The following is a 25,155-nucleotide window of genomic DNA, read 5'->3' as shown; positions in this document are numbered from 1 at the left end:
TAGTATGATAGGTGTAGTGAAATGTGTTGTTATACAGTTATATAGTAGTATGATAGGTGTAGTGAAATGTGTTGTTATACAGGGTCAGCTATAGGGTCAGGTGTAGTGAAATGTGTTGTTATACAGGGTCAGCTATAGTAGTATGATAGGTGTAGTGAAATGTGTTGTTATACAGTTATATAGTAGTATGACAGGTGTAGTGAAATGTGTTGTTATACAGGGTCAGCTATAGTAGTATGATAGGTGTAGTGAAATGTGTTGTTATACAGTTATATAGTAGTATGACAGGTGTAGTGAAATGTGTTGTTATACAGTTATATAGTAGTATGATAGGTGTAGTGAAATGTGTTGTTATACAGTTATATAGTAGTATGATAGGTGTAGTGAAATGTGTTGTTATACAGTTATATAGTAGTATGATAGGTGTAGTGAAATGTGTTGTTATACAGGGTCAGCTATAGTAGTATGATAGGTGTAGTGAAATGTGTTGTTATACAGTTATATAGTAGTATGACAGGTGTAGTGAAATGTGTTGTTATACAGGGTCAGCTATAGTAGTATGATAGGTGTAGTGAAATGTGTTGTTATACAGTTATATAGTAGTATGACAGGTGTAGTGAAATGTGTTGTTATACAGTTATATAGTAGTATGATAGGTGTAGTGAAATGTGTTGTTATACAGTTATATAGTAGTATGATAGGTGTAGTGAAATGTGTTGTTATACCGTTATATAGTAGTATGACAGGTGTAGTGAAATGTGTTGTTATACAGTTATATAGTAGTATGATAGGTGTAGTGAAATGTGTTGTTATACAGTTATATAGTAGTATGATAGGTGTAGTGAAATGTGTTGTTATACCGTTATATAGTAGTATGACAGGTGTAGTGAAATGTGTTGTTATACAGGGTCAGCTATAGTAGTATGATAGGTGTAGTGAAATGTGTTGTTATACAGGGTCAGCTATAGTAGTATGATAGGTGTAGTGAAATGTGTTGTTATACAGGGTCAGCTATAGTAGTATGATAGATGTAGTGAAATGTGTTGTTATACAGGGTCAGCTATAGTAGTATGATAGGTGTAGTGAAATGTGTTGTTATACAGTTATATAGTAGTATGATAGGTGTAGTGAAATGTGTTGTTATACAGGGTCAGCTATAGTAGTATGATAGGTGTAGTGAAATGTGTTGTTATACAGGGTCAGCTATAGTAGTATGACAGGTGTAGTGAAATGTGTTGTTATACAGGGTCAGCTATAGTAGTATGATAGGATGTAGTGAAATGTGTTGTTATACAGGGTCAGCTATAGTAGTATGATAGGTGTAGTGAAATGTGTTGTTATACAGGGTCAGTCATAGTAGTATGATAGGTGTAGTGAAATGTGTTGTTATACAGGGTCAGTCATAGTAGTATGATAGGTGTAGTGAAATGTGTTGTTATACAGGGTCAGTCATAGTAGTATGATAGGTGTAGTGAAATGTGTTGTTATACAGGGTCAGTCATAGTAGTATGATAGGTGTAGTGAAATGTGTTGTTATACAGGGTCAGTCATAGTAGTATGATAGGTGTAGTGAAATGTGTTGTTATACAGGGTCTGCTATAGTAGTATGATAGGTGTAGTGAAATGTGTTGTTATACAGGGTCTGCTATAGTAGTATGATAGGATGTAGTGAAATGTGTTGTTATACAGTTATATAGTAGTATGATAGGATGTAGTGAAATGTGTTGTTATACAGGGTCAGTCATAGTAGTATGATAGGTGTAGTGAAATGTGTTGTTATACAGGGTCAGCTATAGTAGTATGATAGGTGTAGTGAAATGTGTTGTTATACAGGGTCAGCTATAGTAGTATGATAGGATGTAGTGAAATGTGTTGTTATACAGTTATATAGTAGTATGATAGGATGTAGTGAAATGTGTTGTTATACAGGGTCTGCTATAGTAGTATGATAGGATGTAGTGAAATGTGTTGTTATACAGTTATATAGTAGTATGATAGGTGTAGTGAAATGTGTTGTTATACAGGGTCAGCTATAGTAGTATGATAGGTGTAGTGAAATGTGTTGTTATACAGTTATATAGTAGTATGATAGGATGTAGTGAAATGTGTTGTTATACAGGGTCAGCTATAGTAGTATGATAGGTGTAGTGAAATGTGTTGTTATACAGGGTCAGCTATAGTAGTATGATAGGTGTAGTGAAATGTGTTGTTGTACAGGGTCAGTCATAGTAGTATGATAGGTGTAGTGAAATGTGTTGTTATACAGTTATATAGTAGTATGACAGGTGTAGTGAAATGTGTTGTTATACAGGGTCAGTCATAGTAGTATGATAGGTGTAGTGAAATGTGTTTTTATACAGTTATATAGTAGTATGACAGGTGTAGTGAAATGTGTTGTTATACAGGGTCAGCTATAGTAGTATGATAGGTGTAGTGAAATGTGTTGTTATACAGTTATATAGTAGTATGATAGGTGTAGTGAAATGTGTTGTTATACAGTTATATAGTAGTATGACAGGTGTAGTGAAATGTGTTGTTATACAGGGTCAGCTATAGTAGTATGATAGGTGTAGTGAAATGTGTTGTTATACAGGGTCAGCTATAGTAGTATGATAGGTGTAGTGAAATGTGTTGTTATACAGGGTCTGCTATAGTAGTATGATAGGTGTAGTGAAATGTGTTGTTATACAGTTATATAGTAGTATGACAGGTGTAGTGAAATGTGTTGTTATACAGTTATATAGTAGTATGATAGGTGTAGTGAAATGTGTTGTTATACAGGGTCAGCTATAGTAGTATGATAGGTGTAGTGAAATGTGTTGTTATACAGTTATATAGTAGTATGACAGGTGTAGTGAAATGTGTTGTTATACAGTTATATAGTAGTATGATAGGATGTAGTGAAATGTGTTGTTATACAGGGTCAGCTATAGTAGTATGATAGGTGTAGTGAAATGTGTTGTTATACAGGGTCAGCTATAGTAGTATGATAGGTGTAGTGAAATGTGTTGTTATACAGGGTTATATAGTAGTATGATAGGTGTAGTGAAATGTGTTGTTATACAGTTATATAGTAGTATGATAGGTGTAGTGAAATGTGTTGTTATACAGGGTCAGCTATAGTAGTATGATAGGTGTAGTGAAATGTGTTGTTATACAGTTATATAGTAGTATGACAGGTGTAGTGAAATGTGTTGTTATACAGGGTCAGCTATAGTAGTATGATAGGTGTAGTGAAATGTGTTGTTATACAGTTATATAGTAGTATGATAGGTGTAGTGAAATGTGTTGTTATACAGTTATATAGTAGTATGATAGGTGTAGTGAAATGTGTTGTTATACCGTTATATAGTAGTATGACAGGTGTAGTGAAATGTGTTGTTATACAGGGTCAGCTATAGTAGTATGATAGGTGTAGTGAAATGTGTTGTTATACAGGGTCAGCTATAGTAGTATGATAGGTGTAGTGAAATGTGTTGTTATACAGGGTCTGCTATAGTAGTATGACAGGTGTAGTGAAATGTGTTGTTATACAGGGTCAGCTATAGTAGTATGATAGGTGTAGTGAAATGTGTTGTTATACAGGGTCAGCTATAGTAGTATGATAGGTGTAGTGAAATGTGTTGTTATACAGGGTCTGCTATAGTAGTATGATAGGTGTAGTGAAATGTGTTGTTATACAGGGTCAGCTATAGTAGTATGATAGGTGTAGTGAAATGTGTTGTTATACAGGGTCAGCTATAGTAGTATGATAGGTGTAGTGAAATGTGTTGTTATACAGGGTCAGCTATAGTAGTATGATAGGTGTAGTGAAATGTGTTGTTATACAGGGTCAGCTATAGTAGTATGATAGATGTAGTGAAATGTGTTGTTATACAGGGTCAGCTATAGTAGTATGATAGGTGTAGTGAAATGTGTTGTTATACAGTTATATAGTAGTATGATAGGTGTAGTGAAATGTGTTGTTATACAGGGTCAGCTATAGTAGTATGATAGGTGTAGTGAAATGTGTTGTTATACAGGGTCAGCTATAGTAGTATGACAGGTGTAGTGAAATGTGTTGTTATACAGGGTCAGCTATAGTAGTATGATAGGATGTAGTGAAATGTGTTGTTATACAGGGTCAGCTATAGTAGTATGACAGGTGTAGTGAAATGTGTTGTTATACAGGGTCAGTCATAGTAGTATGATAGGATGTAGTGAAATGTGTTGTTATACAGGGTCAGTCATAGTAGTATGATAGGTGTAGTGAAATGTGTTGTTATACAGGGTCAGTCATAGTAGTATGATAGGTGTAGTGAAATGTGTTGTTATACAGGGTCAGCTATAGTAGTATGATAGGTGTAGTGAAATGTGTTGTTATACAGGGTCAGCTATAGTAGTATGATAGGATGTAGTGAAATGTGTTGTTATACAGGGTCTGCTATAGTAGTATGATAGGATGTAGTGAAATGTGTTGTTATACAGTTATATAGTAGTATGATAGGTGTAGTGAAATGTGTTGTTATACAGGGTCAGCTATAGTAGTATGATAGATGTAGTGAAATGTGTTGTTATACAGGGTCAGCTATAGTAGTATGATAGGTGTAGTGAAATGTGTTGTTATACAGGGTCAGCTATAGTAGTATGATAGGTGTAGTGAAATGTGTTGTTATACAGGGTCTGCTATAGTAGTATGACAGGTGTAGTGAAATGTGTTGTTATACAGGGTCAGCTATAGTAGTATGATAGGTGTAGTGAAATGTGTTGTTATACAGGGTCTGCTATAGTAGTATGACAGGTGTAGTGAAATGTGTTGTTATACAGGGTCAGCTATAGTAGTATGATAGGTGTAGTGAAATGTGTTGTTATACAGGGTCAGCTATAGTAGTATGATAGGTGTAGTGAAATGTGTTGTTATACAGTTATATAGTAGTATGACAGGTGTAGTGAAATGTGTTGTTATACAGGGTCAGCTATAGTAGTATGATAGGTGTAGTGAAATGTGTTGTTATACAGTTATATAGTAGTATGATAGGTGTAGTGAAATGTGTTGTTATACAGTATATAGTAGTATGATAGGTGTAGTGAAATGTGTTGTTATACAGTTATATAGTAGTATGATAGGTGTAGTGAAATGTGTTGTTATACAGGGTCAGCTATAGTAGTATGATAGGTGTAGTGAAATGTGTTGTTATACAGGGTCAGCTATAGTAGTATGATAGGTGTAGTGAAATGTGTTGTTATACAGGGTCATATAGTAGTATGATAGATGTAGTGAAATGTGTTGTTATACAGGGTCAGCTATAGTAGTATGATAGGTGTAGTGAAATGTGTTGTTATACAGTTATATAGTAGTATGATAGGTGTAGTGAAATGTGTTGTTATACAGGGTCAGCTATAGTAGTATGATAGGTGTAGTGAAATGTGTTGTTATACAGGGTCAGCTATAGTAGTATGACAGGTGTAGTGAAATGTGTTGTTATACAGGGTCAGCTATAGTAGTATGATAGGATGTAGTGAAATGTGTTGTTATACAGGGTCAGCTATAGTAGTATGATAGGTGTAGTGAAATGTGTTGTTATACAGGGTCTGCTATAGTAGTATGATAGGTGTAGTGAAATGTGTTGTTATACAGGGTCAGCTATAGTAGTATGATAGGTGTAGTGAAATGTGTTGTTATACAGGGTCAGCTATAGTAGTATGACAGGTGTAGTGAAATGTGTTGTTATACAGGGTCAGCTATAGTAGTATGATAGATGTAGTGAAATGTGTTGTTATACAGGGTCAGCTATAGTAGTATGATAGGTGTAGTGAAATGTGTTGTTATACAGTTATATAGTAGTATGATAGGTGTAGTGAAATGTGTTGTTATACAGGGTCAGCTATAGTAGTATGATAGGTGTAGTGAAATGTGTTGTTATACAGGGTCAGCTATAGTAGTATGACAGGTGTAGTGAAATGTGTTGTTATACAGGGTCAGCTATAGTAGTATGATAGGATGTAGTGAAATGTGTTGTTATACAGGGTCAGCTATAGTAGTATGACAGGTGTAGTGAAATGTGTTGTTATACAGGGTCAGTCATAGTAGTATGATAGGATGTAGTGAAATGTGTTGTTATACAGGGTCAGTCATAGTAGTATGATAGGTGTAGTGAAATGTGTTGTTATACAGGGTCAGTCATAGTAGTATGATAGGTGTAGTGAAATGTGTTGTTATACAGGGTCAGTCATAGTAGTATGATAGGATGTAGTGAAATGTGTTGTTATACAGGGTCAGCTATAGTAGTATGATAGGATGTAGTGAAATGTGTTGTTATACAGGGTCTGCTATAGTAGTATGATAGGATGTAGTGAAATGTGTTGTTATACAGTTATATAGTAGTATGATAGGTGTAGTGAAATGTGTTGTTATACAGGGTCAGCTATAGTAGTATGATAGATGTAGTGAAATGTGTTGTTATACAGGGTCAGCTATAGTAGTATGATAGGTGTAGTGAAATGTGTTGTTATACAGGGTCAGCTATAGTAGTATGATAGGTGTAGTGAAATGTGTTGTTATACAGGGTCTGCTATAGTAGTATGACAGGTGTAGTGAAATGTGTTGTTATACAGGGTCAGCTATAGTAGTATGATAGGTGTAGTGAAATGTGTTGTTATACAGGGTCTGCTATAGTAGTATGACAGGTGTAGTGAAATGTGTTGTTATACAGGGTCAGCTATAGTAGTATGATAGGTGTAGTGAAATGTGTTGTTATACAGGGTCTGCTATAGTAGTATGATAGGTGTAGTGAAATGTGTTGTTATACAGGGTCAGCTATAGTAGTATGATAGGTGTAGTGAAATGTGTTGTTATACAGTTATATAGTAGTATGATAGGATGTAGTGAAATGTGTTGTTATACAGGGTCAGCTATAGTAGTATGATAGGTGTAGTGAAATGTGTTGTTATACAGTTATATAGTAGTATGATAGGATGTAGTGAAATGTGTTGTTATACAGGGTCAGCTATAGTAGTATGATAGGTGTAGTGAAATGTGTTGTTATACAGGGTCAGCTATAGTAGTATGATAGGTGTAGTGAAATGTGTTGTTATACAGTTATATAGTAGTATGACAGGTGTAGTGAAATGTGTTGTTATACAGGGTCAGCTATAGTAGTATGATAGGTGTAGTGAAATGTGTTGTTATACAGGGTCAGCTATAGTAGTATGATAGGTGTAGTGAAATGTGTTGTTATACAGGGTCAGCTATAGTAGTATGATAGGTGTAGTGAAATGTGTTGTTATACAGTTATATAGTAGTATGATAGGTGTAGTGAAATGTGTTGTTATACAGGGTCAGCTATAGTAGTATGATAGGATGTAGTGAAATGTGTTGTTATACAGGGTCTGCTATAGTAGTATGATAGGTGTAGTGAAATGTGTTGTTATACAGGGTCAACTATAGTAGTATGATAGGTGTAGTGAAATGTGTTGTTATACAGGGTCAGCTATAGTAGTATGATAGGTGTAGTGAAATGTGTTGATATACAGGGTCTGCTATAGTAGTATGATAGGTGTAGTGAAATGTGTTGTTATACAGGGTCTGCTATAGTAGTATGATAGGTGTAGTGAAATGTGTTGTTATACAGGGTCAGCTATAGTAGTATGATAGGTGTAGTGAAATGTGTTGTTATACAGTTATATAGTAGTATGATAGGATGTAGTGAAATGTGTTGTTATACAGGGTCAGCTATAGTAGTATGATAGGTGTAGTGAAATGTGTTGTTATACAGGGTCAGCTATAGTAGTATGATAGGTGTAGTGAAATGTGTTGTTATACAGTTATATAGTAGTATGACAGGTGTAGTGAAATGTGTTGTTATACAGGGTCAGCTATAGTAGTATGACAGGTGTAGTGAAATGTGTTGTTATACAGGGTCAGCTATAGTAGTATGATAGGTGTAGTGAAATGTGTTGTTATACAGGGTCAGCTATAGTAGTATGATAGGTGTAGTGAAATGTGTTGTTATACAGGGTCAGCTATAGTAGTATGATAGGATGTAGTGAAATGTGTTGTTATACAGGGTCAGCTATAGTAGTATGATAGGTGTAGTGAAATGTGTTGTTATACAGTTATATAGTAGTATGATAGGTGTAGTGAAATGTGTTGTTATACAGGGTCAGCTATAGTAGTATGATAGGATGTAGTGAAATGTGTTGTTATACAGGGTCTGCTATAGTAGTATGATAGGTGTAGTGAAATGTGTTGTTATACAGGGTCAACTATAGTAGTATGATAGGTGTAGTGAAATGTGTTGTTATACAGGGTCAGCTATAGTAGTATGATAGGTGTAGTGAAATGTGTTGATATACAGGGTCTGCTATAGTAGTATGATAGGTGTAGTGAAATGTGTTGTTATACAGGGTCTGCTATAGTAGTATGATAGGTGTAGTGAAATGTGTTGTTATACAGTTATATAGTAGTATGATAGGTGTAGTGAAATGTGTTGTTATACAGTTATATAGTAGTATGATAGGTGTAGTGAAATGTGTTGTTATACCGTTATATAGTAGTATGACAGGTGTAGTGAAATGTGTTGTTATACAGTTATATAGTAGTATGATAGGATGTAGTGAAATGTGTTGTTATACAGGGTCAGCTATAGTAGTATGATAGGTGTAGTGAAATGTGTTGTTATACAGGGTCAGCTATAGTAGTATGACAGGTGTAGTGAAATGTGTTGTTATACAGGGTCAGCTATAGTAGTATGATAGGTGTAGTGAAATGTGTTGTTATACAGGGTCAGCTATAGTAGTATGATAGATGTAGTGAAATGTGTTGTTATACAGGGTCAGCTATAGTAGTATGATAGGTGTAGTGAAATGTGTTGTTATACAGTTATATAGTAGTATGACAGGTGTAGTGAAATGTGTTGTTATACAGGGTCAGCTATAGTAGTATGATAGGTGTAGTGAAATGTGTTGTTATACAGGGTCAGCTATAGTAGTATGATAGGTGTAGTGAAATGTGTTGTTATACAGTTATATAGTAGTATGACAGGTGTAGTGAAATGTGTTGTTATACAGGGTCTGCTATAGTAGTATGATAGGATGTAGTGAAATGTGTTGTTATACAGGGTCAGCTATAGTAGTATGATAGATGTAGTGAAATGTGTTGTTATACAGGGTCAGCTATAGTAGTATGATAGGTGTAGTGAAATGTGTTGTTATACAGTTATATAGTAGTATGACAGGTGTAGTGAAATGTGTTGTTATACAGGGTCAGCTATAGTAGTATGATAGGTGTAGTGAAATGTGTTGTTATACAGGGTCAGCTATAGTAGTATGACAGGTGTAGTGAAATGTGTTGTTATACAGGGTCAGCTATAGTAGTATGATAGGATGTAGTGAAATGTGTTGTTATACAGGGTCAGCTATAGTAGTATGATAGGTGTAGTGAAATGTGTTGTTATACAGGGTCAGTCATAGTAGTATGATAGGTGTAGTGAAATGTGTTGTTATACAGTTATATAGTAGTATGATAGGTGTAGTGAAATGTGTTGTTATACAGGGTCTGCTATAGTAGTATGATAGGATGTAGTGAAATGTGTTGTTATACAGTTATATAGTAGTATGATAGGTGTAGTGAAATGTGTTGTTATACAGGGTCAGCTATAGTAGTATGATAGGTGTAGTGAAATGTGTTGTTATACAGGGTCAGCTATAGTAGTATGATAGGTGTAGTGAAATGTGTTGTTATACAGGGTCAGCTATAGTAGTATGACAGGTGTAGTGAAATGTGTTGTTATACAGGGTCTGCTATAGTAGTATGATAGGTGTAGTGAAATGTGTTGTTATACAGGGTCAGCTATAGTAGTATGATAGGTGTAGTGAAATGTGTTGTTATACAGTTATATAGTAGTATGATAGGTGTAGTGAAATGTGTTGTTATACAGGGGTAGTCAGCTATAGTAGTATGATAGGATAGGTGTAGTGAAATGTGTTGTTATACAGGGTCTGCTATAGTAGTATGACAGGTGTAGTGAAATGTGTTGTTATACAGGGTCAGCTATAGTAGTATAGGTGTAGTGAAATGTGTTGTTATACAGTTATATAGTAGTATGATAGGTGTAGTGAAATGTGTTGTTATACAGGGTCAGCTATAGTAGTATGATAGGTGTAGTGAAATGTGTTGTTATACAGTTATATAGTAGTATGATAGGTGTAGTGAAATGTGTTGTTATACAGGGTCAGCTATAGTAGTATGATAGGTGTAGTGAAATGTGTTGTTATACAGGGTCAGCTATAGTAGTATGATAGGTGTAGTGAAATGTGTTGTTATACAGGGTCAGCTATAGTAGTATGATAGGTGTAGTGAAATGTGTTGTTATACAGGGTCTGCTAGAGTAGTATGACAGGTGTAGTGAAATGTGTTGTTATACAGGGTCAGCTATAGTAGTATGACAGGTGTAGTGAAATGTGTTGTTATACAGGGTCTGCTATAGTAGTATGATAGGTGTAGTGAAATGTGTTGTTATACAGTTATATAGTAGTATGACAGGTGTAGTGAAATGTGTTGTTATACAGGGTCAGCTATAGTAGTATGATAGGTGTAGTGAAATGTGTTGTTATACAGGGTCTGCTATAGTAGTATGATAGGATGTAGTGAAATGTGTTGTTATACAGGGTCTGCTATAGTAGTATGATAGGATGTAGTGAAATGTGTTGTTATACAGGGTCAGCTATAGTAGTATGATAGGTGTAGTGAAATGTGTTGTTATACAGGGTCAGCTATAGTAGTATGACAGGTGTAGTGAAATGTGTTGTTATACAGGGTCTGCTATAGTAGTATGATAGGTGTAGTGAAATGTGTTGTTATACAGGGTCAGCTATAGTAGTATGATAGGTGTAGTGAAATGTGTTGTTATACAGGGTCTGCTATAGTAGTATGATAGGTGTAGTGAAATGTGTTGTTATACAGGGTCAGCTATAGTAGTATGACAGGTGTAGTGAAATGTGTTGTTATACAGGGTCTGCTATAGTAGTATGATAGGTGTAGTGAAATGTGTTGTTATACAGGGTCTGCTATAGTAGTATGATAGGTGTAGTGAAATGTGTTGTTATACAGTTATATAGTAGTATGACAGGTGTAGTGAAATGTGTTGTTATACAGTTATATAGTAGTATGACAGGTGTAGTGAAATGTGTTGTTATACAGTTATATAGTAGTATGATAGGTGTAGTGAAATGTGTTGTTATACAGGGTCAGCTATAGTAGTATGATAGGTGTAGTGAAATGTGTTGTTATACAGGGTCAGCTATAGTAGTATGACAGGTGTAGTGAAATGTGTTGTTATACAGGGTCTGCTATAGTAGTATGATAGGATGTAGTGAAATGTGTTGTTATACAGGGTCAGCTATAGTAGTATGATAGGTGTAGTGAAATGTGTTGTTATACAGGGTCAGCTATAGTAGTATGATAGGTGTAGTGAAATGTGTTGTTATACAGGGTCAGCTATAGTAGTATGATAGGTGTAGTGAAATGTGTTGTTATACAGGGTCTGCTATAGTAGTATGATAGGATGTAGTGAAATGTGTTGTTATACAGGGTCAGCTATAGTAGTATGATAGGTGTAGTGAAATGTGTTGTTATACAGTTATATAGTAGTATGATAGGTGTAGTGAAATGTGTTGTTATACAGGGTCAGCTATAGTAGTATGATAGGATGTAGTGAAATGTGTTGTTATACAGGGTCTGCTATAGTAGTATGATAGGTGTAGTGAAATGTGTTGTTATACAGGGTCAGCTATAGTAGTATGATAGGATGTAGTGAAATGTGTTGTTATACAGGGTCTGCTATAGTAGTATGATAGGTGTAGTGAAATGTGTTGTTATACAGGGTCAGCTATAGTAGTATGATAGGTGTAGTGAAATGTGTTGTTATACAGTTATATAGTAGTATGATAGGTGTAGTGAAATGTGTTGTTATACAGGGTCAGCTATAGTAGTATGACAGGTGTAGTGAAATGTGTTGTTATACAGGGTCAGCTATAGTAGTATGACAGGTGTAGTGAAATGTGTTGTTATACAGGGTCTGCTATAGTAGTATGATAGGTGTAGTGAAATGTGTTGTTATACAGGGTCAGCTATAGTAGTATGATAGGTGTAGTGAAATGTGTTGTTATACAGGGTCAGCTATAGTAGTATGATAGGTGTAGTGAAATGTGTTGTTATACAGGGTCAGCTATAGTAGTATGATAGGTGTAGTGAAATGTGTTGTTATACAGTTATATAGTAGTATGATAGGTGTAGTGAAATGTGTTGTTATACAGGGTCAGCTATAGTAGTATGATAGGTGTAGTGAAATGTGTTGTTATACAGTTATATAGTAGTATGATAGGTGTAGTGAAATGTGTTGTTATACAGGGTCTGCTATAGTAGTATGACAGGTGTAGTGAAATGTGTTGTTATACAGTTATATAGTAGTATGATAGGTGTAGTGAAATGTGTTGTTATACAGGGTCAGCTATAGTAGTATGATAGGTGTAGTGAAATGTGTTGTTATACAGTTATATAGTAGTATGATAGGTGTAGTGAAATGTGTTGTTATACAGGGTCAGCTATAGTAGTATGATAGGTGTAGTGAAATGTGTTGTTATACAGTTATATAGTAGTATGATAGGTGTAGTGAAATGTGTTGTTATACAGGGTCAGCTATAGTAGTATGATAGGTGTAGTGAAATGTGTTGTTATACAGGGTCTGCTATAGTAGTATGACAGGTGTAGTGAAATGTGTTGTTATACAGGGTCAGCTATAGTAGTATGACAGGTGTAGTGAAATGTGTTGTTATACAGGGTCTGCTATAGTAGTATGATAGGTGTAGTGAAATGTGTTGTTATACAGTTATATAGTAGTATGACAGGTGTAGTGAAATGTGTTGTTATACAGGGTCAGCTATAGTAGTATGATAGGTGTAGTGAAATGTGTTGTTATACAGTTATATAGTAGTATGACAGGTGTAGTGAAATGTGTTGTTATACAGGGTCAGCTATAGTAGTATGACAAGTGTAGTGAAATGTGTTGTTATACAGGGTCTGCTATAGTAGTATGATAGGATGTAGTGAAATGTGTTGTTATACAGGGTCTGCTATAGTAGTATGATAGGATGTAGTGAAATGTGTTGTTATACAGGGTCAGCTATAGTAGTATGATAGGTGTAGTGAAATGTGTTGTTATACAGGGTCAGCTATAGTAGTATGATAGGTGTAGTGAAATGTGTTGTTATACAGGGTCAGCTATAGTAGTATGATAGGTGTAGTGAAATGTGTTGTTATACAGGGTCAGCTATAGTAGTATGATAGGTGTAGTGAAATGTGTTGTTATACAGTTATATAGTAGTATGATAGGTGTAGTGAAATGTGTTGTTATACAGTTATATAGTAGTATGATAGGTGTAGTGAAATGTGTTGTTATACAGGGTCAGCTATAGTAGTATGATAGGTGTAGTGAAATGTGTTGTTATACAGTTATATAGTAGTATGATAGGTGTAGTGAAATGTGTTGTTATACAGTTATATAGTAGTATGATAGGTGTAGTGAAATGTGTTGTTATACAGTTATATAGTAGTATGATAGGTGTAGTGAAATGTGTTGTTATACAGGGTCTGCTATAGTAGTATGATAGGTGTAGTGAAATGTGTTGTTATACAGTTATATAGTAGTATGATAGGTGTAGTGAAATGTGTTGTTATACAGTTATATAGTAGTATGATAGGTGTAGTGAAATGTGTTGTTATACAGGGTCTGCTATAGTAGTATGATAGGTGTAGTGAAATGTGTTGTTATACAGGGTCTGCTATAGTAGTATGATAGGTGTAGTGAAATGTGTTGTTATACAGGGTCTGCTATAGTAGTATGATAGGTGTAGTGAAATGTGTTGTTATACAGGGTCTGCTATAGTAGTATGATAGGTGTAGTGAAATGTGTTGTTATACAGGGTCAGCTATAGTAGTATGATAGGATGTAGTGAAATGTGTTGTTATACAGGGTCAGCTATAGTAGTATGATAGGTGTAGTGAAATGTGTTGTTATACAGGGTCAGCTATAGTAGTATGATAGGTGTAGTGAAATGTGTTGTTATACAGGGTCAGCTATAGTAGTATGATAGGTGTAGTGAAATGTGTTGTTATACAGGGTCAGCTATAGTAGTACTCTGGAAATGAAGCTCAAAGGCACATCAACAGATTGTTTCACCTTGTCGGCTCGGGTATTCAAATCGGCAACCTTTCGGTTTAGCTCTAATTCGCTAGGCTACCTGCCGGCCAAAAAAGCAGTTGGTTGAGGGCACCCATCAAGCATTGAAGAATTAGAGTGGTTTGCTGCTAAATACTGGGTCAAATTGCCAGTAGAAAGCTGCAGCAAGCTCATTTGTGGCTACAAGAAGCATTTGTCTTCAGTTATGTTGGCAAAAGACTGCACAATCAAGTACTAGCTCCAAGCACATTGTCGATGCCATGAAAATCCAATAACAAGGTGTGGATATTAAAGGCATTTTTTCTATTTCAACTTATTTGTGAAGAAATATGGAATGATTTAATAAAAGTGGAAGGGTGCCAATATATTTGCCCTCAACTGTACAAGGCTTACAAAACTATGTTTACTATGTTGTGCTTTTGAGTGTACAGCTGATTTGTCTTTGAGTGTGTGTGTGTGTGTGTGTGTGTGTGTGTGTGTGTGTGTGTGTGTGTGTGTGTGTGTGTGTGTGTGTGTGTGTGTGTGTGTGTGTGTGTGTGTGTGAATTTATGCCTTAGAAACATCCTTACTTGATGCTCTCATTAAGAGTTGTATTGTCCATCCAGACCCACAATTTCTCATGCTTCTCATCTGTCAGTCCAATCCAGGGGCTGTGATCATAAGGATCAATTCCCAGTGCTACCACTCTCTGTTTTATAAACTCCTATGGAGAAAACCACATGTTAGTCAACCAATGGACCCAAGGTGCTCATCCTTATGTTCTCTAAATAAAGTATATTTTTAACTTGAAGAGCGAGAACCCTGTCTGCTTTCCACTCAAGTCAACCAATGGAGACAGACATGCAAAACACAGAGAGACACTTAAAGAAGGCCATATCCTAACTTGAAGTCCGCCCTTTATATGAGAGTCAAGTAGCAGTTAATTACACTAAATGACCAAAAGTATGTGGACACCTCAAATATGTCATTCCAAAATCATGGGCATTAATATGGACTTGGTCCTCCCTTTGCTTCTATAACAGCCTCCACTCTTCTGGGAAGGCTTTCCACTAGATGTTGGAACATTGCTGTGGGGACTTACTTCCATTAAGCCACAAGAGCCTTGCAGTCGACATTCCAATTCATCCCAAAGGTGTTCGATGGGGCAAAAATGGAACTGACTTGTTGGAAAGGTGGCATCCTATGAAGGTGCCACATTGAAAGTCTGAGCTCTTCAGTAAGGCCATTCAACTGCCAATGTTTGTCTATGGAGGTTGCATGGCTGTGTAATCGATTTTATACACCTGTCAGCAACGGGTGTGGCTGAAATAGACATATTGACTAACTTGAAGGGGTGTCCATGTACTTTTGTATATATAGTGTACTACACCTCCAATCCTACCTGCTCCTGCTGACTCTCTATGATGACCAGGTGTCCTCCATCGTGGATGCAGGCGTACTGACTCTGTTCCCAGGTCAGTTTGTCTTTAGAGAAGTAGTAACATGATCCATTGTAGAACTCCCAGCCAGGAGAACACAGCTGACTGGTATTACATCTCTTCTGATTCCCTGTAAAAGAGAGAGGAGAGACAAGAACACACAAGAAGACAAGGAGACGAGAGACAATGAGATGCCATTTGTATTTGATGACTTACAGTACTACAGTATATACTATATTTATATGTATATCCAGGATATACAGTATAATACAGTATAATATTCAGTACTATAGTATGTCCTATACTTATATGTATATACAGTAAATACAGCATAATAATATAAGTACAATATAATACAGTATAATATTCAGAACTACAATATATGGTAGTACTATATGGCAGTATATTATAACTGTTCATGAGGCATCCACTTTTGTACTCTCATGCATTGGAGGAGGATAGAACTAACCTTGGATGGTTGCCAGGAGATATTTGACGCTAGTAAGGTTGTCATTACAGTCTTGTAGCTCTGAGGAAAACAGGTCTCTCTGGACTGAGAACAGAATAGATTGATATCTTATTAGAAGATTTTTCCTATCTTAATCTTTTCTTTTTATTGGCCAGTCTGAAATATGGCTTTTTCTTTGCAACTCTGCTTAGAAGGCCAGCATCCCGGAGTCGCCTCTTCACTGTTGACCTTGAGACTGGTGTTTGAGGGTACTATTTAATGAAGCTGCCAGTTAAGGACTTGTGTGGTGTCTGTTTCTCAAACTAGACACTCTAATGTACTTGTCCTCGTGCTCAGTTGGGCACCGGGGCCTCCCACTCCTCTTTCTATTCTGGTTAGAATCAGTTTGCGCTGTTCTGTGAAGGTAGTAGTAATACACAGCGTTGTAAGAGATCTTCCGTTTCTTGGCAATTTCTCGCATGGCCTTCATTTCTCTGAACAAGAATAGACTGACGAGTTTCAGAGGAAAGGGTTATGTTTCTGGCCATTTTGAGCCTGTAATCGAACCCACAAAGGCTGATGCTCCAGTTGAACAGTTTTCAGCTGTGCTAACATAATTGCAAAAGGGTTTTCTAATGATCAATTATCCTTTTAAAATGGTAAACTTGGACTAGCTAACACAACGTGCCATTGGAACACAGGAGTGATGGTTGCTAACAATGGGCCTCTGTACGCCAATGTAGATATTCCATTAAAAAATATGTAATTTCCAGTTACAGTAGTCATTTACAACATTAACAATGTCTACACTGTATTTCTGATCAATTTGAGGTTATTTTAATAATGGACACATTTTCTTCTAAGTGACGCCAAACTTTTGAACGGTAGTGTATATATTATTTAAAATATGTACAGTACCAGTCAAAAGTTTGGACACACCTACTCATTCAAGGGTTTATCTTTAATTTTTATAATTTTCTACATTGTAGAATAATAGTAAAGAAATTAAAACTATGAAAAAACACATGAAATCATGTCGTAACAAAAAAGTGTTAATCAAATCAAAATATATACATGTATTTTTTAAACGTATTTTTTAAACCTATTTACCTTTATTATAAAACTGTTGAAATAAGGCCGTAATACAAAGGTATGTATTTGACGAACAAAACATTGGAAGTACAAAATTGTCATGCCTGCTCCCGCTCCCCCACCCTGGCACTCGAAGGCGCCAGGCTCCCCAGCATTACGCACTCCTGTCACCATCATTACACACACCTGCCTTTCCCCAGTACGCGCATCAACGTATTATTGGACTCACCTGGACTCAATCACCTGTTTATTACCTCCCCTATATTTATCAGTTCCCCATCTCTGTTCCCCTTCTGCTGCATTGATTGTCGTTTGTCGTTATGTATCCGTGTGCTGGCGCTGTTTCTGTCTTGCTCTTTGTCTGTTCCTAATTAAATGTCAACTCCCCGTACCTGCTTCTCGTCTCCAGCGTCGGTCCTTACACAAAATGACTTTCCAATACACTTCACCACACTGATATGACTAGGTTTCCATTAGGGCCAGATGTATTTTCTGGCCAAGTAAAACCCCTCTGCTTCCTCATATACATTACAATACTGCTGTAAATGTAATCCTAACCTTGATAACATGGAACTTTGTACTGAAATGAGAAGTTTGAGTTAAATTGGGTTCAACTTCCACTTTTAAACTTCACATGAATAATGAATGAATATATGATATGAATAGGAGTGTTGTGGTCAGTCAGTTGAGTCCTGTCCTAGACTACCTACCTGTTACGTTGTGGATCTCATTCTGTAGTCTCTTATAGCTGTCTTGCAGTTCATGCAGTTTCCCTGTTATTAAAGAGCAAATCATATGAAGGAATAACATTAATTTATTTACATATCTAACCATAAAGTAAGAAAGTAAACCTTGTACAAGCTAGAATGACCTATTATCCAACAATAGACCTATTCAAATGAAACAATATTTTCTTTATATATTACAGTGAAATGGCAGTATTTTAATCTGAGCCAGTCCCCCATTGACAAACTGCATCTTAATGATTTATATGAAGGATTCTCTCAAACATTTATATAAGGGTTTGATCATGGGAATCACCTGTTAGATTCTCTTTCATCTGGGCAAAGCGAGCCCCCTCAGCTTGAAGACCAGTCATGTTGGAAGCATCTGGAACAGAGACAATAAGACAAGATGGAGGGTTGTGGTTTTTCTCTTGTGTTTGTCACTATTGTACCAACCTGAAATGTACTGGTCTGGGTTGGCTTGGATATTTTCTTTGCACATTGTCATTTTCAACAGAGTTCCAGGCCAGCAACTATGGTGGATGCATAACTAGTCCAGCTCAGCTCAGTGGTGTAAAAGGGTTCAGTTGTGTAAAAGGGTTCAGTAGTGTAAAAGGGTTCAGTAGTGTAAAAGGGTTCAGTAGTGTAAAAGGGTTCAGTGGTGTAAAAGGGTTCAGTAGTGTAAAAGGGTTCAGTTGTGTAAAAGGGCTCAGTAGTGTAAAAGGGTTCAGTAGTGTAAACGGGTTCAGTGGTGTAAAAGGGTTCAGTAGTGTAAAAGGGTTCAGTTGTGTAAACGGGTTCAGTGGTGTAAAAGGGTTCAGTAGTGTAAAAGGGTTCAGTGGTGTAAAAGGGTTCAGTAGTGTAAAAGGGTTCAGTTGTGTAAAAGGGCTCAGTAGTGTAAAAGGGTTCAGTAGTGTAAACGGGCTCAGTAGTGTAAAAGGGTTCAGTAGTGTAAAAGGGTTCAGTTGTGTAAAAGGGCTCAGTAGTGTAAAAGGGTTCAGTAGTGTAAACGGGCTCAGTAGTGTAAAAGGGTTCAGTAGTGTAAAATGGTTCAGTGGTGTAAAAGGGCTCAGTAGTGTAAAAGGGCTCAGTAGTGTTAAAGGGTTCAGTGGTGTAAAAGGGCTCAGTAGTGTAAAAGGGTTCAGTTGTGTAAACGGGCTCAGTAGTGTAAAAGGGTTCAGTAGTGTAAACGGGCTCAGTAGTGTAAAAGGGTTCAGTAGTGTAAAAGGGTTCAGTAGTGTAAAATGGTTCAGTGGTGTAAAAGGGCTCAGTAGTGTAAAAGGGCTCAGTAGTGTTAAAGGGTTCAGTGGTGTAAAAGGGCTCAGTAGTGTAAAAGGGTTCAGTACTGTAAAAGGGCTCAGTAGTGTAAAAGGGTTCAGTAGTGTAAAAGGGTTCAGTAGTGTAAAAGGGTTCAGTAGTGTAAAAGGGCTCAGTAGTGTAAAAGGGTTCAGTAGTGTAAAAGGGTTCAGTAGTGTAAAAGGGTTCAGTAGTGTAAAAGGGTTCAGTTGTGTAAAAGGGTTCAGTAGTGTAAAAGGGTTCAGTAGTGTAAACGGGCTCAGTAGTGTAAAAGGGTTCAGTAGTGTAAACGGGCTCAGTAGTGTAAAAGGGTTCAGTAGTGTAAAAGGGTTCAGTAGTGTAAAATGGTTCAGTGGTGTAAAAGGGCTCAGTTGTGTAAAAGGGCTCAGTAGTGTAAAAGGGTTCAGTAGTGTAAACGGGCTCAGTAGTGTAAAAGGGTTCAGTAGTGTAAAAGGGTTCAGTAGTGTAAAATGGTTCAGTGGTGTAAAAGGGCTCAGTAGTGTAAAAGGGCTCAGTAGTGTTAAAGGGTTCAGTGGTGTAAAAGGGCTCAGTAGTGTAAAAGGGTTCAGTTGTGTAAACGGGCTCAGTAGTGTAAAAGGGTTCAGTAGTGTAAACGGGCTCAGTAGTGTAAAAGGGTTCAGTAGTGTAAAAGGGTTCAGTAGTGTAAAATGGTTCAGTGGTGTAAAAGGGCTCAGTAGTGTAAAAGGGCTCAGTAGTGTTAAAGGGTTCAGTGGTGTAAAAGGGCTCAGTAGTGTAAAAGGGTTCAGTAGTGTAAAAGGGCTCAGTAGTGTAAAAGGGTTCAGTAGTGTAAAAGGGTTCAGTAGTGTAAAAGGGCTCAGTAGTGTAAAAGGGTTCAGTAGTGTAAAAGGGTTCAGTAGTGTAAAAGGGTTCAGTAGTGTAAAAGGGTTCAGTAGTGTAAAAGGGTTCAGTAGTGTAAAAGGGTTCAGTGGTGTAAAAGGGTTCAGTAGTGTAAAATGGCTCAGTAGAATAAAAGGGTTCAGTAGTGTAAAAGGGTTCAGTAGTGTAAAATGGCTCAGTAGAATAAAAGGGTTCAGTAGTGTAAAAGGGTTCAGTAGTGTAAAAGGGTTCAGTAGTGTAAAATGGCTCAGTAGAATAAAAGGGTTCAGTAGTGTAAAAGGGTTCAGCAGTATAAAATGGCTCAGTAGAATAAAAGGGTTCAGTAGTGTAAAAGGATTCAGTAGTATAAAAGGGTTCAGTAGTGTTAAAGGGTTCAGTAATGTAAAAGGGTTCAGTAGTGTAAAAGGGTTCAGCAGTGTAAAAGGGTCAGGGTTCCGTATAATGGTTATATACTCACAGAGGACTCCCAGAGTGATTGCCAGGCCCAGCAGTAGAACACAGAGACACACCAGGGTCGCCACGGGAACTCTCCCAGACCCTCCCTCAGGGATTGTAGCCTTTGACCCCACTGGGGGAGTGGGGTCACTATTGCCAGGGTCCCTTCCTGTAAAAGAAGTGGGTGTCAGAGTTTAAAAGGTCATAAGGTTTGTTATATTCAGGGTAAACTTTGAACATTGAGATATTAAATACATGATAGATCAGACGCATAGTGAATAAGAAATGGAAGAGATTGGGTTTTATGTCAGGAGGTGGTGGGTCTCTGCAGAAAGACAGATGGCTTTGGAATGTGTTGGGTGGACGGGAGGAGACCACTGGATTGCTATAGGGGAAGCGGATGGACATCTGTGGATTAGGCGAAGGAGGAGTTGAGGTCAGGAGGTCAGGTCAGATCCCCTGAAGGAAGTAATAAGGGTTTATTATCCTAGTACCCTCTTCCCGTGGAACCATAAGATGTAAGGATTGGAGAGAAGGAGGAGTGTCCAAAGTGGAGGATATATACTTGTGATGGTGAGAACATGTTTTTGTCTGAATTACAGCTGTAACGACCCTTTGGGAAGAATTAAACTTGGTTAAAGCTTCTCTGGTGTCTGTGAGTTATTTACTCTGAAAGGGGTACTTAATATAACCCTTAGCTAACTGTAACACAAATACATCTCACCTTTCCCAGGATCCTTCTGCTCACTAGCTCTACCTTCCGGTCTTTTAACCTCAGAGTATGTGACATCCTCTTCACGTTCGGCTACTCCTATGGTTACAGAGAGAGAGATGAAGAAAGATACTTTTTTTTCACTTATTTTATACATATTTTTATACATATTACACATATTGCACCCCATGCGTGATTATATTGTTTCCCTAAAACTAACCCCATGGTGATTACCACCTATTAGAATTGTACCATTCTAGTTCCTCTCTATGAATCCACTACCTCAACATTCTATTAGAATTGTACCATTTTAGCTCCTCTCTATGAATCCACTACCTCAACATTCTATTAGAATTGTACCATTCTAGCTCCTCTCTATGAATCCACTATCTCAACATTCTATTAGAATTGTACCATTCTAGCTCCTCTCTATGAATCCACTACCTCAACATTCTATTAGAATTGTACCATTCTAGTTCCTCTCTATGAATCCACTACCTCAACATTCTATTAGAATTGTACCATTCTAGTTCCTCTCTATGAATCCACTACCTCAACATTCTATTAGAATTGTACCATTCTAGCTCCTTTCTATGAATCCGCTATCTCAACATTCTATTAGAATTGTACCATTCTAGTTCCTCTCTATGAATCCACTATCTCAACATTCTATTAGAATTGTACCATTCTAGTTCCTCTCTATGAATCCACTACCTCAACATTCTATTAGAAATGTACCATTCTAGTTCCTCTCTATGAATCCTCTATCTCAACATTCTATTAGAATTGTACCATTCTAGTTCCTCTCTATGAATCCACTATCTCAACATTCTATTAGAATTGTACCATTCTAGTTCCTCTCTAACAATCCACTATCTCAACATTCTATTAGAATTGTACCATTCTAGTTCCTCTCTATGAATCCACTACCTCAACATTCTATTAGAATTGTACCATTCTAGTTCCTCTCTAACAATCCACTATCTCAACATTCTATTAGAATTGTACCATTCTAGTTCCTCTCTATGAATCCACTATCTCAACATTCTATTAGAATTGTACCATTCTAGTTCCTCTCTATGAATCCACTATCTCAACACTCTATTAGAAATGTATCAGTCTACACAGAACAAAAATATAAATTCAACATGTAAAGTGTTGGTCCCATGTTTCATGAGCTGAAATAAAAGATCCCATAAATGTTCCATACACACAAAAAGCTTATTGCTCTCAAATTTTGTGCACAAAATTACATCGCTGTTAGTGACCATTTCTACTTTGCAAAGATAATCCATCCACCTGACAGGTGTGGCATATTAAGAAGCGGATTAAAAAACGTTATGATGACACAAATAAAAGGCAGTTTTGTCACCCAACACAATGCCACAGATGTCTCAAGTTTTGTGGGAACATGCTATTGGAATTGTGACTGCAGGAATGTCACCAGAGCCATAAGCCGCCTCCAGCGTCGTTTAAGAGAATTCTGCAACCGAACTGCAACCACAGACCATGCGTATGTCTTTGTGTGGGCAAGCAGTTTGCTAATGTCAACCGCAGACCATGCGTATGTCTTTGTGTGGGCAAGCAGTTTGCTAATGTCAACAACAGACCATGCGTATGTCTTTGTGTGGGCAAGCAGTTTGCTAATGTCAACAACAGACCATGCGTATGTCTTTGTGTGGGCAAGCAGTTTGCTAATGTCAACAACAGACCATGCGTATGTCTTTGTGTGGGCAAGCAGTTTGCTAATGTCAACAACAGACCATGCGTATGTCTTTGTGTGGGCAAGCAGTTTGCTAATGTCAACAACAGACCATGCGTATGTCTTTGTGTGGGCAAGCAGTTTGCTAATGTCAACAACAGACCATGCGTATGTCTTTGTGTGGGCAAGCAGTTTGCTAATGTCAACAACAGACCATGCGTATGTCTTTGTGTGGGCAAGCAGTTTGCTAATGTCAACAACAGACCATGCGTATGTCTTTGTGTGGGCAAGCAGTTTGCTAATGTCAACCGCAGACCATGCGTATGTCTTTGTGTGGGCAAGCAGTTTGCTAATGTCAACCGCAGACCATGCGTATGTCTTTGTGTGGGCAAGCAGTTTGCTAATGTCAACAACAGACCATGCGTATGTCTTTGTGTGGGCAAGCAGTTTGCTAATGTCAACCACAGACCATGCGTATGTCTTTGTGTGGGCAAGCAGTTTGCTAATGTCAACAACAGACCATGCGTATGTCTTTGTGTGGGCAAGCAGTTTGCTAATGTCAACAACAGACCATGCGTATGTCTTTGTGTGGGCAAGCAGTTTGCTAATGTCAACCGCAGACCATGCGTATGTCTTTGTGTGGGCAAGCAGTTTGCTAATGTCAACAACAGACCATGCGTATGTCTTTTGTGTGGGCAAGCAGTTTGCTAATGTCAACAACAGACCATGCGTATGTCTTTGTGTGGGCAAGCAGTTTGCTAATGTCAACAACAGACCATGCGTATGTCTTTGTGTGAGCAAGCAGTTTGCTAATGTCAACAACAGACCATGCGTATGTCTTTGTGTGGGCAAGCAGTTTGCTAATGTCAACAACAGACCATGCGTATGTCTTTGTGTGGGCAAGCAGTTTGCTAATGTCAACCGCAGACCATGCGTATGTCTTTGTGTGGGCAAGCAGTTTGCTAATGTCAACCGCATACCATGCGTATGTCTTTGTGTGGGCAAGCAGTTTGCTAATGTCAACCGCAGACCATGCGTATGTCTTTGTGTGGGCAAGCAGTTTGCTAATGTCAACCGCAGACCATGCGTATGTCTTTGTGTGGGCAAGCAGTTTGCTAATGTCAACCGCAGACCATGCGTATGTCTTTGTGTGGGCAAGCAGTTTGCTAATGTCAACCGCAGACCATGCGTATGTCTTTGTGTGGGCAAGCAGTTTGCTAATGTCAACAACAGACCATGCGTATGTCTTTGTGTGGGCAAGCAGTTTGCTAATGTCAACAACAGACCATGCGTATGTCTTTGTGTGGGCAAGCAGTTTGCTAATGTCAACAACAGACCATGCGTATGTCTTTGTGTGGGCAAGCAGTTTGCTAATGTCAACCACAGACCATGCGTATGTCTTTGTGTGGGCAAGCAGTTTGCTAATGTCAACAACAGACCATGCGTATGTCTTTGTGTGGGCAAGCAGTTTGCTAATGTCAACAACAGACCATGCGTATGTCTTTGTGTGGGCAAGCAGTTTGCTAATGTCAACCACAGACCATGCGTATGTCTTTGTGTGGGCAAGCAGTTTGCTAATGTCAACAACAGACCATGCGTATGTCTTTGTGTGGGCAAGCAGTTTGCTAATGTCAACAACAGACCATGCGTATGTCTTTGTGTGGGCAAGCAGTTTGCTAATGTCAACCGCAGACCATGCTTATGTCTTTGTGTGGGCAAGCAGTTTGCTAATGTCAACCGCAGACCATGCGTATGTCTTTGTGTGGGCAAGCAGTTTGCTAATGTCAACCGCAGACCATGCGTATGTCTTTGTGTGGGCAAGCAGTTTGCTAATGTCAACCGCAGACCATGCGTATGTCTTTGTGTGGGCAAGCAGTTTGCTAATGTCAACCGCAGACCATGCGTATGTCTTTGTGTGGGCAAGCAGTTTGCTAATGTCAACAACAGACCATGCGTATGTCTTTGTGTGGGCAAGCAGTTTGCTAATGTCAACAACAGACCATGCGTATGTCTTTGTGTGGGCAAGCAGTTTGCTAATGTCAACAACAGACCATGCGTATGTCTTTGTGTGGGCAAGCAGTTTGCTAATGTCAACCGCAGACCATGCGTTCTCTTACAAAAGATACCGTTCTCAATCAACTCTCATCATTCTCTTACAAAAGATACCGTTCTCATTCCTCTCTCACAATCAACTCTCAACATTCTATTAGAAAGATACCATTCTCATTCCTCTCTCTCAATCAACTCTCAACA

General features: G+C 37.7%; 1 protein-coding gene across 1 annotated transcript in view; it reads right to left on the bottom strand.

Moving 5' to 3' along the window:
• Nucleotides 1-25,155, bottom strand: part of LOC118376128 (C-type lectin domain family 4 member F-like) — a 31,567-nt gene that overhangs the window by 4,075 nt on the left and 2,337 nt on the right. The window contains exons 2-8 of the mRNA XM_052497433.1: nucleotides 21,213-21,299; nucleotides 20,511-20,657; nucleotides 18,216-18,284; nucleotides 17,885-17,947; nucleotides 16,104-16,187; nucleotides 15,598-15,764; nucleotides 14,786-14,919 (exon numbers count right to left, since the gene is read on the bottom strand). Of these exons, the coding sequence (XP_052353393.1) occupies nucleotides 14,786-14,919; nucleotides 15,598-15,764; nucleotides 16,104-16,187; nucleotides 17,885-17,947; nucleotides 18,216-18,284; nucleotides 20,511-20,657; nucleotides 21,213-21,299 (751 nt within the window). The remainder of the gene's footprint in view (nucleotides 1-14,785; nucleotides 14,920-15,597; nucleotides 15,765-16,103; nucleotides 16,188-17,884; nucleotides 17,948-18,215; nucleotides 18,285-20,510; nucleotides 20,658-21,212; nucleotides 21,300-25,155) is intronic.

The sequence above is a fragment of the Oncorhynchus keta genome, chromosome 35 (genome assembly GCF_023373465.1).
Source record: "Oncorhynchus keta strain PuntledgeMale-10-30-2019 chromosome 35, Oket_V2, whole genome shotgun sequence".
Classification (NCBI taxonomy): Eukaryota; Metazoa; Chordata; class Actinopteri; order Salmoniformes; family Salmonidae; genus Oncorhynchus; species Oncorhynchus keta.
Note: the sequence above shows the minus strand (reverse complement) of the source record. Positions and strands in the feature narration are given on the sequence as shown.